A 14865-nucleotide genomic window follows, 5' to 3' on the forward strand; every position below is an offset into this window, starting at 1 on the left:
ATCGAGACAATAAAGTTCTCCTCGTTCAGACTCCGCGTATCAAAATGGCGGGCTCCTTTGCCCATCGCGGGGTGCGGCAGCTGCAGGTGAGGGACATTCAGGAGGCCCTGAGTTCCGGCGGCCTCCATGCGACCAGAAGGACTCTCTTTACTCCCTGGGCTGCCGGCACTGTCTGTGGGGCTTCGCTTGCGTTTTTCTGGGTCTACCAATTTACCAAAGTGAACGGGGCCGGAGACAAGAGTTCATCACCGTTAAAGAGAAAGAAAATATGAGGAGGTTTAAACTGGGAGAGGATTAACAGCTTCAGACAAAGAACGAAAAAAAAGATGAGATCTAAACTTTACAATTACAATGTTTTAGTGAATCTAGCAGCTTACGGCTTAATGTAAAGACACAGCAAAGACATGGACAAGTGTTAATAGCACAGGGCTGACAGACTTTCAGTTATCTACTTAGCATAAATAACACAATTCAGCAAGAACGGTGCTAACCTGCGTTTGGGACGTACCTTTGGTTTGATAATGTGTGCGTGCTATTTCCAGTAAGCTGAAGACACTGGCCATTCCTCCGAGGCCTGCGTTGGTGTAAGAGTGCTCAAGACTGGAAACTGTGCACTTCAAGATGTCCAGCATGCCTTTGTACACCTTTCTGCTCACCTCCTGAACACGAAACAGTGATTTCAACAAGACAACAAGAGTTGACATGACACTTTCTTGAGTTAAGTTTCAAGTTTTGGAGGGCAACAGCACGCACCACATCCCGGATGATCTCCTGTCTGGCGTCTTCCTCCGACTGGATGGCTCGGTTCAGCTTACTCAGCACGAAGACGCGCAGCTGCTCGTTCTCCAGCAGGCGGCGCACTTTTTTCATGTTGAGCCAGCCGACTCCCTGACCATCCAGAACGCTCTGCACCACTTCCTTCAAGAACTGCTGGTTCTCGCTGAATCAAAACAAAAGTAAAAAAAATAGCGGTCGCATTCAACAGATGTGGCTTGAAATACACGATGTGACAACATGCTCTGATCTTTGAAGACGTTACCTTGTGTTGTTGACTCGGCCCTGAGGAGAGGGAGACTCCCTCTTCACTGTTGGACTGTGCTTGATGACAGAAGACTTCTGGTCCACAAGTGCCCGAGGTGCACGAGCGCCTGGAACAGGAACCACAACAATGAGGTTCCTGAACACCACGGAGCAAGATAACCAAAATGACTACAACAAGGTCACTAGACAGAAGATCACACAGAAGAAGAGCCGCGGACACACACACGCACACGCACACACACACGCACACACACACACACCAGGAACAGTAAACCAGGACAGGAACCAACTTTTAAAATAGTCTTTTTGTTTTTTAAAGCTACCACATCAAAGTTTACATCACTGTGAGGAGGACTCTACTGAAGGTTATCTACTGCAGAACAGACACATTACGGGAGCTGCAAGAGTCTATTATTACAACAAAGGAGGTGAAGGGCAAATCAAACAGGGACATGGTGCGCACACACGCACACGCACACGCACACACACACACACACCCACCCACACAGGAGTCCAAATGGTGCTCTTGGTGCTGGCATCACACATTAGCGGCATAGAGATGTGAGGTCAGAGGGAGGATAGTGTGTACTATATCAGTGACATCATGCATGAAAGAAAATAAAGAGATGAGGATGGCAAGGGAAATGAGCTGCACTCCAACGTCACGAGGTGACTCGTTTTACACTGATGCAACGCCGCGCGATGCTGAAGAGTGACCCACTAGCCGGGGTTGGGTCAATCCTTTTAGCATGATATTGTGATGATTAAAGAGGCTCAAAACATTTACGCAAGTCGATTTATTTTTACTCTCTCAATTGGCTCAAATGAATACATACGAGACTCGACCCAGACTTGAGTCCAAACCACTGCAGCATTTATTGAAGCTGCTTATTAATGAGCGGCATATCTTGTTGCAGAAGACTCTCGTTCTTTCTACTTTAGAGACACCGTAGATTTTTCACATTAGTCTCTGAGAAAATGACTCTACTTCTCTCTTGATTTATTACCTCAGTAAACATTGTAAACATGAGTTTATGGTCTCAATCTCTAGTTTCAAGTCTTCTTCAATACAGCATGATGTTCATTTAGTACATTATGGTCCATTGAGAGTCAAACAGACCATAAAGCAGAGTATGATTTAGGGCGGGGCTACTGCGATTGACAGGTTGTTACCACCGTGTTGTCCGGTCTGTGAGGAGTTGTTTTTTTGTCTAACAGCTTTAACCCCTCCACAGTGTGTTTACACTTCATGATGTTAACTGCAACATTTTTGGTCGCCTAAAAATGTCTTGTTGAAGATTTAGTTGTATTTAGCTAATTGTAATTTCTAGTTGCGAAAACACAAGATAACAACAATCAAAAACCAAGATGGCGACGTTCAAAATGCCGAACTCAAGGCTTCAAAACAGTAGTCCACAAACCGAGGCGGCTGCATCCACTTCTTATATACCGTATATAGCGTAAACACAGATCCCTGGTTGGTCTGATATATTTTACATTTATTAAAAGAAAGACGGCCACACAATGTTGACAAACTGAGAGAAAGGCAGCATTCATTTTTGCGTGTCCACTATAAACGGAGCGTAAGAAGAAGAAAAAAGGACGAACATGAAGCCACAGAAAGCTGGACGATGCAGACAAGATGGCGACTGCTCTGCAGAAAAGTTCAGTTTTGAATCAAAGATATATTACACATCGCGTGAAATACTACACGAGTAATATCAAAACAAGCTCACTACAGTTTGTAACGACAAGACAGCCGACCAGAATCCTCCGAATGTTGACCGTTAAAGTGATTAATAAGCCCTCTTAGACTGAACGTCAACCGACCTGGTAGGAATGTATCCGTACGACCAGGCTGGAAGTCATATAGTCAGGCCTATGTGGGTTTAGGTTAAGTCAAAGCTCTAGGGAACATGTACAACAATACATTAAGTACGTGTGCTATCATCACACCATTAGATTTGTAACCCAAAAATCGTATGCAAAATGTTGCAGGATCAAGAGCATCAAGCTCCAGCATATATCTACAGCCCCACACTGTGATAGGTTCATTTGGTCCTGAGCTCCACAGACATAAAAAGAGAGATCTGAGGGGAAGTTGAGCTCACACTTTCTGCTTTCAGTCACTGGCTGATTGTGTTTCTACGGCATGAAAGGATGAGGGAGGAGCACACTCCTACATGCAGCGGACAGGAAGATTGTCTGATCTGACATCTGTCATTACAGGCCTGTTTATTGTCCCTTTTATGCGACAGCGGGGATCTATCGTTTGTTATTACTGCTGGAGTGACATGGGGACAAGAAATTAGGTTTTATTCCCAATACCAATACTTTGATTGCACAAGTGGAATTTTTCAGCATGTTTTTGTTTGAAAGCCAATAAAGCTTCGCTGTTTGAGAAGAAATCATAAAGTGATCGCAGTAGAAGCGGCGCACCGGCCCCAAAGGCTCTTTATGAGTCAACATTACTGCAGGAGGAGGGTTATGAATGTGACCAGACATAACTCAGGATAAATGAAAAAGTTTCTTGGTAACAAACAGAAGTCTCTGAAGGTTTTCATCAATATTCTTTGCTGGTCGGCCTGCAGCTTTTTAACTTTAGTTAGAAGAGCCCAGTGGTTTATTAATGGAGGACACTTTGAGGCTGTTTTAATTGATGCTCACCCTCGGGGGTCAAATGATCTGTCGACCTGAGTAACAAGGCAGAGATCGTAGCGGAGCTGATCTGAATCCCAAGTCTGGACCAGCAAAAACTTCAATTCATCCGCACTAACACGTCAGCTTACAGACAAAGTTCATCAGCTTACAAAGTGTCACTCTAGCATCAACACCGGATGGATTTTAGGCTGGATTTGACCCGGCAGGGTGGAAAATTATAATAATAAACCCCTCAGTCAGTCACTCAAGTTACATTCATAAAGAAAAAAGACGTAAAATACTTCAGAAATATCACTCATCTAGGGGGATCTGAACATGTACCATTCAGAATGTTTTGATCCCATTCTTCATTCAATCTTCTTTATATCGTACTGGCTGTGACACCAAATATCCGTGTGGATGGTCCACCAATAATGAAGGTATCTTCTGGACTAACACCTACGCACTTCTGTTATTGAGTATCATCCGCTCTGCACACTTTCAGTGGTGCAGACACAACAGCAAAGTGTGTGATGGACAGGTACCCATTTACATTTAAAACCTAATTGGAAACCTGCACGAACAAGAAAAGAAACACTCGAGAAAGCCTTCAGGGAGACAGGAAATCATTATGTGAGCTGGAGGTGAGTTTTCTATCTAGGATGGCCTACTTTATGAGTCGATTGAAGATTTAGTCATGGGATTGTCATAATTAATTTTAAGATGATGGCAGCACCACTGATGGGTGTGCTGCCATCACAGATGAGGACTGGATAACTAGTTTTGGTGTTTGTTTGTTTGGTGAGATGTGCAACCACACAGTTTAGGAAGCAAAGATGCTCCATTGGACGCTTAAGCCCAAGACTGTGAAACTTTGAGGTCGTATTTCATATGTACTGTATGTATTACTGGTCCCGTGTTTACGTGCGTCGCTTGCTTTTTATTTATCAGTAGATTGATTGTATTCATATCCCGTTTTTAAATCTAGTGGCTAGATGAGTTTTAAGACTCATTCCTGCAGCACTCCATGTGACTCTATTGTTGTTGCACAATGTCTTCAATTGTTGTCTGCTGCGAGCCATCTGACTAGTTATGTCGTTTATTAAAGTTATCCACATTTTATACCCCATCTAACAAAAAAACAAAACATTACAAACCCCAGAGTACAAGTGAAGTTTTGTTTTGAAAATAGAGAAATAACATTGGAAATTCAAAATAGTTAATTTACTAAAATTAAGAGTACTGTTAGCTCTGACTAACAGTGACGGCTTCAGTTCCCTCCCAACTCCACCGGACAACTCAAAGGAAACACACAAAATGCTCTGCAACAGTGTGCCTTATAAGACGTTTGTAATGTTGACACAACCATAACTCATCTACCAGGTTGGCGTTTTCATGACAAACATCTAGACAACCGGCATCACGCCGGGCAAAAGCCTGAATATAGCACACTAACAATAAAGATGTTCACAAGTTAGGTTTAAAACTTGCATAATGTGAACGTCGTGACTGCTCGTTGTGTACAGCACAATTGGGCCCAACCCCCGCTTGTCCTCTGTGGGAGCATAAAGGACAAGAAAAACAACGAGGAACAATGCATGCTGGTCGATTATCTTAGCTCATTGTGTTCTGATTCTGCATCTCAACATCCTGTTCGCTGTCTTGCGCTTCATTTGCTTCCCTGTGGTTTTTTCCTGCATGATGTATTGTTTTACTTTTTCCTGTGATTACGGATGTCCTTTGAAACGTTCCCGTGATAAGACTAGTTCAATAAATACACGAACATACGGTGGAGTGAAATAGTTAGTCTGAGGAAGGGGAGCAGTCACTATATGAATGGCGGCATGAAAACACACGGTGACTGAAATGAGGGTAGACAGAAGGGGATGCTGGGAGATGTAGTTGACTGGCTTGGAGAAGCATGCAGCTCACTCAATTAAAAAGGGCAGAACCCACCTTCTCCACTCCCCGGGCCAGCCTCTGTAATTATCTCCATTAGAGAATTTAGCCCAAATACTGCACACAGAACCCAGAATTAGTGCCACGACAAAAGGTGGACAGAGAGAGAGACACCGGACCAGACACAACCAGTCTGAACATCAACCCATAACACAACACACATGCAGACTCAACATGGCGCCAAAACAAAGAAAAGAAAAAAGGAAAAGGAGAAGGACAGACAGAAAAGAGAAAACGACAATATGTGCCGATGATGGTATCAATGCTGAAAGTGTTGGATAAGTTGACCATGTGTTTGGCAACACCATAGAAATAAAATAGGAGTACGGACATTCCCATTCAAGTCAACGTGGTAGGATGGTCAGCGTGGCGGCCATTTTTATGTGCACCGTTGCCATTGCAATTGTTGTAGTGGGCTAACTTCCGTATAAACTAAAACGACTTACGGCAGACTAACTGAGGTGAGGTTTTGCAGCAATGACATAAGATTACGGAGCGTAGAGATACAGAGTGAACGAGTCAAATTTAACAACTTACTGCTTCATCCACACTCGTTGCCACAGCTTAGTAAAGCACATTGCTGTCACCAGAGAAGTAACAACTTTGTTCGGCTCATTTTCTGTAGCCAGTGTAGCATTAAAGCACGGTGGAATTGGCAAGTTAGCTAGCTGGCTAATTCCACAGTGCTTTGATGCTACACTGGTTACAGAAAATGACGTGAACAGCGTGCTGGAGACCAGCATCCGTGGTGGGTCTAACGGTCCCTCCGCCTCACCCCTATTCACTCTAGAGAAGGAGAAGCTACCTAGCCAACTAGCCAGCAACAACGCTTTACAGCCCGACTGACGTGTGTTGTCACCATGAAAACTAACAGCAATCGCCATTTTAAAAGTTAAATATCCATTCTCCTCCTATTCTATGTCTATGGCCAACACATTCAACATGTACAGCACCAAGTATGAGTTATGTGTAGCTCATACTTTGTTGTACATACACATCAGTGGCCTGAACCATGTGATGTAATGCTGAACAGCCCTGTTCAACTGTGAAAATGTAAGTCTAGAGCAATGGATGGATTCGTTACTGTGGAATTTGTGCATGGTGTCAGACAGGAATCTTGTTTTTAGAACAAAAACACAAAAGATAATCAAGATACACAGTAAAATACGAGATTAGGAAACCTGGGATCGTCAACAGCTTTTTGTTAAATTAGTGAGTGACCTCAAAAGGGGAAGGAAACACTCAAAAATGGGAGTCACCACACAAGCAAGCAAGGAAAAACACGCGAGTCAGGGGGCACCGAGAGACCATTCTGTGAACGTCATTAGAAAACTACACAGAAACATTAATTAGGTTAATGCAGTTCAAAACGGACTGAGCATTCTTCTTGCAGTAGTAAGGATGTGCAGATGCCACACCAATACATTTGCAGTCAGAAAAGAAATCTTTGGACGATATATACTGTATGTACAGTGTATGTGTGCATCAAAAAGACTCCCACAGTCACACAAAGCAGAATGTCAAAGGAACAGAAGGGGAAGACACACGGATAAACAAGAAAGACATGAACAGGTGCATCTTCTATCTTAGTCCTATGCTGAGGAACAGGGTGTAAGATAGGTATAGGTCACGTCAAGGATCAGGAGATTCCTAGTCAGGGGGCTACAAGAAGACTATCACACCAGACATGACATACCCGGGCTGTCAGGGTCATCTGAACGACAAAGACAAAACACATCATAATCAAAGGGGTGGAACATTTGCTATGGCAGCTATTCCACTTGGAGTAGAGCTATTGAGTTAGATTACCATGCTTCACCTGGTTTTTCTCTCAATTAAAGTGAAAATCCAGCCTCAACAGAATTCGTATTAGCATCTTAAACCCTTCATCACCCAAAAAATAAATCATAAATACTAACCAGTTTAATTATTCTGTTCCCAAGTGCAATTTCAGTCCCTGTAACTTTAGCAAAGCATGACAGATTTGTCTACAAAATCCTTCTCTCCTTGATAAAAATATGTGACTGTAGATGGATTTATTTTGTTATGTTTAGGTTTCCATTCATTTATCTGATGCATCAACATCCGAGTCCTTAAAACCATATATCCTGCAGTTGTTTTGGATTGTTTACCCTTCCTTACTCTTTCGTTGTTCGCTTGGGAAAAGACTGAGACCTGCCTCGCCACATTCATCTGCTTTCAAATGCTACCAGTGTGCACATTTGTACCAATGCTTGAACACATTCTACACTCTCAGCTAGTGGTGAAGGAGAAAAAAGCCAAATTAATGGGAAAAACTGCACATGAGAAATAGTTGATCATCTCTTCAAATTAGGAACAAACTGTGGCAACATCAAGTCTGCTTTTGAGTGGATTTTCCTATTAATCGTGAGAGAAAAACTTTGTTTGATATGTCAATATTCTCCTTTAAAATAGTGCCATATCCGTTTGGCAATCCAGCGGGAAGAAAGTCAAGCTATGAAAACAGATCTACAAACCTGCTTGTTCCATTTCCTCCTCAACATCAAAATTGAAATATTCTTTTACCCAAAAAAGTAATTTAGAAAAATAATTGAAAACAAAAAGACAGAAAAGGACAACATTTAAAAAAATAATAATTAAATTACTGAATTATACTGTTTCATATTGACACGTTTACATAAATTATGGATTATTTTTAGTAGATAAGCAATGGCCATAAAGGTATTTATGATCATTATATTAATTATTTAGAAGTGTAGTATCTTAAAATCCTAGTATTTAAAGTGTAATCTAAATGTCAATGGTAAAAAAAAAAAGCATAAAAATGTGTTATTAATTAATTAATGTTATAACATGACTGCAAACATGAAGCCAGTGATGGAAAAATGATTAAATGAGTGGGTCAGAAAAATACAAATGTTAACGATAATTACTAAACATTTGTTATTGACTCTCATTCTTCAACTTTGTCAACTCTTCCTACTGTACCTTTATGTCCTACACAAAACATTTTATTATAAAGTTTCTCATTACCTTAGAAAACTGAACAAGAATATGACAGAAACGAACTTGAACAGACGTGAGAGCGGTCGGGTTTGTGTCGTCATACCTTTTAAACTGGGGAACGGCGTTTTCTCCCTCGCAGCCTTGTTGGGGAGAGCCAGATTGGACAGACTGAAACTGGTGCCGTGGTTCTTGTAAAGATTGCCTGTCGAGGGAGTGTTAAAAATATATAGTCAGAGAAGAGGAATACTATTCAAATGCAATACCAAAAGTATCCTAATTAACATTATTTACCCTTCACATACAATTTGGAGAAGATATTTACCCTCATTGTCATCATGTCTCAGTGATTAAGCAATCTAAACAAGACGCAACTAACCCTAAAAATATGTAAATGTACAAATCTGTAATACACTAGAATTACTGCCTCACGGTTCTATACCTCAACCAACCAGTCGTTCTGGTCACTTGATGAACTTAAAGTGCAACATTTACTCTCCTTTTTGTGTTAAAAACAGCTGCCTGCAGCGGTCGTAAACAACACTGTACGAGCGGTGAGTGTTGTCAGAAGCACAGAGAAAATTGCATGACAAGGCAACATTATGTTCTCTCTCATGAAGGCAACTACACCCACTGTACACTGTGGATTTAATGGCCTTTCTGAATTTGTGAGGGGGTGTGTTCAGGCTCAAGCTGGGTGTTTGGTCTTTGAAGACTCAGTGAAATGAAAAATGCATTTTACCAGCTTTAATCCTGTGTCCCTGTTTTCATTGTTTATTTATCTCCTGTTGGATGTTAAATTGATGAAAATCCCAGTTTTCCCCCCTCCAGGCTTTCAAATCTAAATAGCCGCATCGCTCTAATAAAAACGCACTTCACTGTTTGTGCATGTTAGTAGCTAACAGAGCAATATGGAGGGAGACAGGAAGAGATGTGGGCAAGAACTTTGTTTTCATTTCCAAAACAATGTGGCTGAGATCTAATTAATTCAAGGGAAACGTTGACGCATGCAGATGAACGTCCGCTGCATGACGCAAAACGACTGTTGGAGTTGATGTGCATTTCCCTCGTCCTCCTCCTCCTGATGTAACAACAGGTGAGGGAGGTGTGAGTGGAGTAGACAGTCCTCTGTAGCTCTGCATCGCACAGGGCTGTACGCCCTTGGTTATGCTGCTTCATTTCATCATCGCCCACAGAAATCAGCCCACCTTCCATGTTTTACACTTGGCTGAAAACATTCTTACTGGCAAACGACATGAGTCCTCCAAATCCGTCATTGCTGTTGTTGGAAATGGTGGAGTTTGGCGAGCTGTTGCGGGAGTCTCCCTCCCCGTCGGATTCACCGGGGAGCCTCAGGCTGCAGGGACGTAGAGGACGCTGTGCCCTGAAGAAAAAATGACCAAAAGACATTACCGCGCGTCAAAAAGACACCAGGACATTCACAACCGGACATTATGGGAAACTCTCAAGCATTCACGCCACATCACACCACCACAGATTCAAAGACCACCATGAATGTAGGTAGGGGTTCTGACATGCTGGGTGTTGACAGAGAAACATTGCATGGTCGGTCAGAGAGCCCATTTGAATGATGATACTGCATTCATTCAAGTGATGAACAAGCTTAACACACTTGTTGCCATTGAGGTTCTGGTTGAATCGAGGGGTGTATGACTCCACTTGCTCTTCTGCATCGGGGTCATCCTCTGAGGGGAAGCCATACTGAGGCTCAAAGTACGGGTTGTCGTACTCTTGCTTTTTGTTGGCGTGGTCCGCCAGGCCGGCGTCGACCGCGGGTCTGTGGAACGGCGGACCGCCCAATCCGGAGACTGGGTTCTGTAAAGCGGCACCTGCTGATGCTTCAATTTCAGGTGCTTCCCCTTGCTCCTGGAAAAAAAATGACCACACAGATCAATGGGAATTATGGACAATTAAGTATATAGCTCAATTCATAAATTGGACAGATCACCCACTTGGTTGACTCCCTGGATGACCGTGCTGGGACTTGAGCTTGCAGTTGTGCTGGAGCTTGAGCGAAGAGGTTGTCCATCAGAGGGTTCGGCAGGTAAGTCCCCACTCGGTGGACCCTCGGAGCCCTGGCCGTCCCCGAAGTCGGGGAGGTCTTGAAACTCGACCTCGCTAGCGTCTCCCAGTGCAGCGTGGGTAGGCGGGTCCAAGCCTGAGACATCACAGTCAAACATTAAAAAAGGGACGGAATGAATATGGTCAACGCAGAACTTGAAACATGAAACAACAACTTACTTGGAGTGTCTCCCTGGATGTCACCTTGGATCATCTCACTCACAAGGTCTCCAAGTGAGGAGTAGGACGAGCTGGAGTCGTCGTATGCCTCGCTGTCACTGCCACTGCAACAAATGTATATGAAAAATAGGAAAGCATCTTGCGGTTTCTTGCGGGTAGTTTATACTCGCCGTAGGGAAGCCGGCGCGAGATGCGTGCGCCAGAGTATTACGTAATCGCGGCTAACGCAAAGACCCTGCAAGTGGTCGAAGTACTTGGTCGTAAACGTCTAAGTTTTTGTAACCTTTCAGACGTGACTGTCACAATAGTTCACTGATGAAATCACTATCAGCATGTGATTGCTGTAGAAACCAGAGGTCTTAAAAATCTACATTTGAGTAAATATTTTGCAGGCAAATCATATTGTTCACCCGATATTCATCTCGTCTTTCTTCATAATGCATTCTATACTTGACTTCTTTCTTTACGATGCTTGTATAAAGGCCATAAAGTAGTCCAGTAGTAATAATGCAACAAACAGCGCGCTGAGCATAAACGCATGTGTGCTCGTACAAACAAAGCTTTACCTGTCGGTGGGGTCAGACTCGTTGCCCTCATCCTCCAATGGACCAGCCATGGCTTCCACCAGCTGGGAGCTTCCATCGTACACTCGGTAGAGCACTGGCTGTAACTGGTGCGCATACCACTTGGGCTTGTCTCCGATTAAGGAGGGGTCAAACACATCTGAAAACAGAAGTGTGTAGAGTATTAAGTTCAAAAACACTGACTTTAACGGAACAAAGACACAGAGCACCGTCACCATAAATGAGCCTTACTGTTGTGTATCCTCTGAAAGGCGAGGTTGGTGGGATTCAGAGCCCATTCTCCATAGAACTCCACCGCCTGGGTGTGAGACAGTTTATCTGCAAAGCAAGAGCGCCGCGGCCGAGACGCCAGAAAAGAAGTACACTGAAAGGCCACCACGGGCCGGGGGAAGAGGCGCAAGGTGCGAGTGTGCATCTGGAACCCCTGGAGAACATTTGGGGAGTTGAAGAACCGAACCATGGCGACCCTGTAAAAGAAAGTTAGTTTGGCTTTTTTTTTTTTTTTTTTTTTTAAATCGTAAATATGCAAAATATAATTAGGATTGCACGATATATGGCTGATATATTGACAGGTAAGTAAGAAAATACAATTATTTAATTGGATTAAATTAGATTATTTAATTGTTATCAGCTACAACAAAAAGATAATTATTGGTTATCGGCCCTGAAATTCCATACCAGTGCATCTACAAATATAATTCGTGAATCATTTTCTCTCCCTTTTTTTTTTTTGTTCCTCGCACCTTAAATGGACAGAGAGGAACGTTCATAGCTTGCCTGGTGGCTACATCCACAGAATCAACGTCATTGCCGTAGATCAGAGGGTTGAACTCGGTGGAGGACGGAGAGGCTTTATCTCGTCCCGGTGGGAGCAGAGGCATCTCGTGACCTTCCTGGAACTTCTCCAGGTTCAGGATGGGTTGTGTGTTCAAACTCATACTGGCCAAGGCCTAGAACAGGTGACACGGGGACACGTTAAAAACACAGCAGTGGATTAAAGACAATAAATAAAAACACAGCGCTGTGATGGACCACTCCCACAATTGGCATCAACATTTAGTTAAAATATCAATTTCTTACACTTAATGGGACTTTATATGAATATTTGCCCTCTCTTTTGAGGGAAAAGAATTTGGGCCAAAGTGAGTGAGCATTAGGGCTGGACCCGAATATCCGTTAGTTGGGAAGCTATTCGGTTTAAAATTTTGGTATTCAGATTTTGGTTTTTTTGTTTTGCCCCTCAGGATTAGAAAAATGCATAAAACACACCAAACCTTTTGGAGAAAAAATAATGTAATTGTAGAATTAAAAAATAGAAATACAAAAAACACTGTGGGGACTTTGAGGTCTACACTCTCACACTGGGATGAGGAGAGGAGTGTGTGCATCGCCCGCACTCGTCGAAAAATGACACGTTAAAAACAATGCATGTCTCCGAGTGGTGACAGAGCACTGTGCTGCTTTAATGACACAAGTCCGTTCCGTCTACTAAATATTCGCTGTTGATTACTTCCAAAACTCGAAATGGTATTCGGGACAGCCCTGCTGACTACTGGAATGGGGACTTAAAATGGAAAATGTAGTTTATGGGATAAAATAAAATAGATCTAAATAGTTAACCCCTCCCCCCCCTATTATTAATATTGTATTACTGCTTTCACAGTTTGTCTCGACTCTCATTACAAACAGCAGCTGAGGGATCGGTTGTGTGCATGTTGATGCCTCTGGTGGGTGCGTCACGTCTGAGAGGAAGGGAGTCAATATGCATGGGTTTGCTTTGAGGGAAACTGCTGCAGACTTGAGGGTCAAATGTTGAGCTTAGCATTATGGAACATTTAGTGGCCGGGTCTGCATGAATGTTAAAACTCCGTCAAAGTGGGTTAGCTTCATCATATCTTGTTTTGGTTTACGAAGAACACTCACTGATGCCAAGATAGATGCACGCACATTCAGTCATGCTCAAGCCAGAGCTAAGCAGTGTGTTAGAAATAAAAAACCGGTCCGCAACATTCTGTGATTATGCAGTTTATTCACGTCTCCCGAGAGTAGGAGACGAGTTGTAGTCGCAAGCAAAATAATGTGAGAGAGAAGATTTCCGTGCAGGGGCATTACACATTCCACAGGAGGAGAAATGAGTAACCTTATTTTCAGAGGAGAAGATCTGCTTTTGGGTGATCACGGTCAACCTAACCAGACACTAGGAAGGGGATAAGAGAGATGCGAGGAGAGTCACATGAAGGCCTGGGATGACAACTTGGAACCGACACTGGAACGGCACATGACGGAAGGGTCACAACAATGGCCCTTTCCCTTTTCTTTTCTTAGTCTCCTTTCAACAGCACTTCCCCATTCGTCCGCTTTTCGCTGACGGCAGATAAGCATATTTTGGCGACACCCAAATAGGTCGAACTTGCTGACGATGTTTGTGATTTGTTTTGTGCAAAGAGAGATACGACTTGCCGTTCCTTTCATCATTTATTTACTGAAGAAAGGAGATAAGAAAAGATACATTTGGGTTTGTTTTGAGAAAGTGATGGATGGCCAGTAAGAGCGAGAGAGAGTGAGTGAAAGCCAAGAGAGGAAGAGCAATATGAGGAGAGAAGAGATGTGGGTTTTTTTAATGCTTACCATGAAAGACAGTGAGGAACACAGACAAGCACAAATATGACCAAAAACCAGACTTCACCTACAGAAAAAAGCCACTAAAGGACACATGGAGGCCATCCATGGTGACCAGCTGGGACAAACCAGTGGTCACAATGGAGTGGTGATGACAGATACGAAAACAGCAGATCTTTTCAGAAACAGAGATGAAATACTTGCACAATAAAGCATAAGATAAAAGCCTGAATAAGGTCTTACTGCTCAGAAACAAAAATCCAGGGCTGAAACAACACGACCACCATGTTTGTCCAAGTAAAATAAATGAGTCGCTCGTTAGGACCAATTTATTTTTTATCCAGTGTGCAAGTATTTTTAGTGACTCTCACACGAGCAACATTCTGCTTTGGCATCACAGTCTTCAGATAATCGCTTAAACCATCTTCAGCGACATTTTCTCCAATCACAGATATTAATGTTGTTATGTTTTTCGTTTCCAAATATACAACTGCTAAACTGAGGCTTTGCACACTCCTACACACCAGCTTCTCAGTCACACATCCACACACACACACACACACACACACACACACACACACACGGGAGGGAGCTGCTAATCTCACACACACACTGCCAACGAACCGGCTCTGATTCAAGGCATACAAAACTAAATGCGTGTCTGCGAGGATGGTTGAGGAAAGGTCTGTGTTGGTTGTATTCACTGAAGGTGTGAAATAAAAGGGGACAGTTCAGATACTTTGAAGTTGTGTGAGGTACGGATCAATAGTTTTAA

General features: G+C 43.0%; 1 protein-coding gene across 1 annotated transcript in view; it reads right to left on the reverse strand.

Annotated features, from left to right (window-relative positions):
- madd (MAP-kinase activating death domain) overlaps positions 1 to 14865 on the reverse strand; it is a 45561-nt gene that overhangs the window by 17803 nt on the left and 12893 nt on the right. Inside the window, exons 6-19 of the mRNA XM_031848774.1 lie at positions 13612 to 13668; positions 12249 to 12421; positions 11703 to 11938; positions 11454 to 11610; positions 10888 to 10991; positions 10599 to 10804; positions 10259 to 10512; positions 9870 to 10009; positions 8732 to 8830; positions 5638 to 5697; positions 1040 to 1148; positions 754 to 940; positions 509 to 659; positions 2 to 202 (exon numbers count right to left, since the gene is read on the reverse strand). Coding sequence (XP_031704634.1) covers positions 2 to 202; positions 509 to 659; positions 754 to 940; positions 1040 to 1148; positions 5638 to 5697; positions 8732 to 8830; positions 9870 to 10009; positions 10259 to 10512; positions 10599 to 10804; positions 10888 to 10991; positions 11454 to 11610; positions 11703 to 11938; positions 12249 to 12421; positions 13612 to 13668 — 2134 coding nt within the window. The remainder of the gene's footprint in view (position 1; positions 203 to 508; positions 660 to 753; positions 941 to 1039; positions 1149 to 5637; positions 5698 to 8731; positions 8831 to 9869; positions 10010 to 10258; positions 10513 to 10598; positions 10805 to 10887; positions 10992 to 11453; positions 11611 to 11702; positions 11939 to 12248; positions 12422 to 13611; positions 13669 to 14865) is intronic.

The sequence above is a fragment of the Anarrhichthys ocellatus genome, unplaced genomic scaffold (genome assembly GCF_004355925.1).
Source record: "Anarrhichthys ocellatus isolate YVR2014 unplaced genomic scaffold, GSC_Weel_1.0 scaffold8, whole genome shotgun sequence".
In the NCBI taxonomy this organism is placed as follows: Eukaryota; Metazoa; Chordata; class Actinopteri; order Perciformes; family Anarhichadidae; genus Anarrhichthys; species Anarrhichthys ocellatus.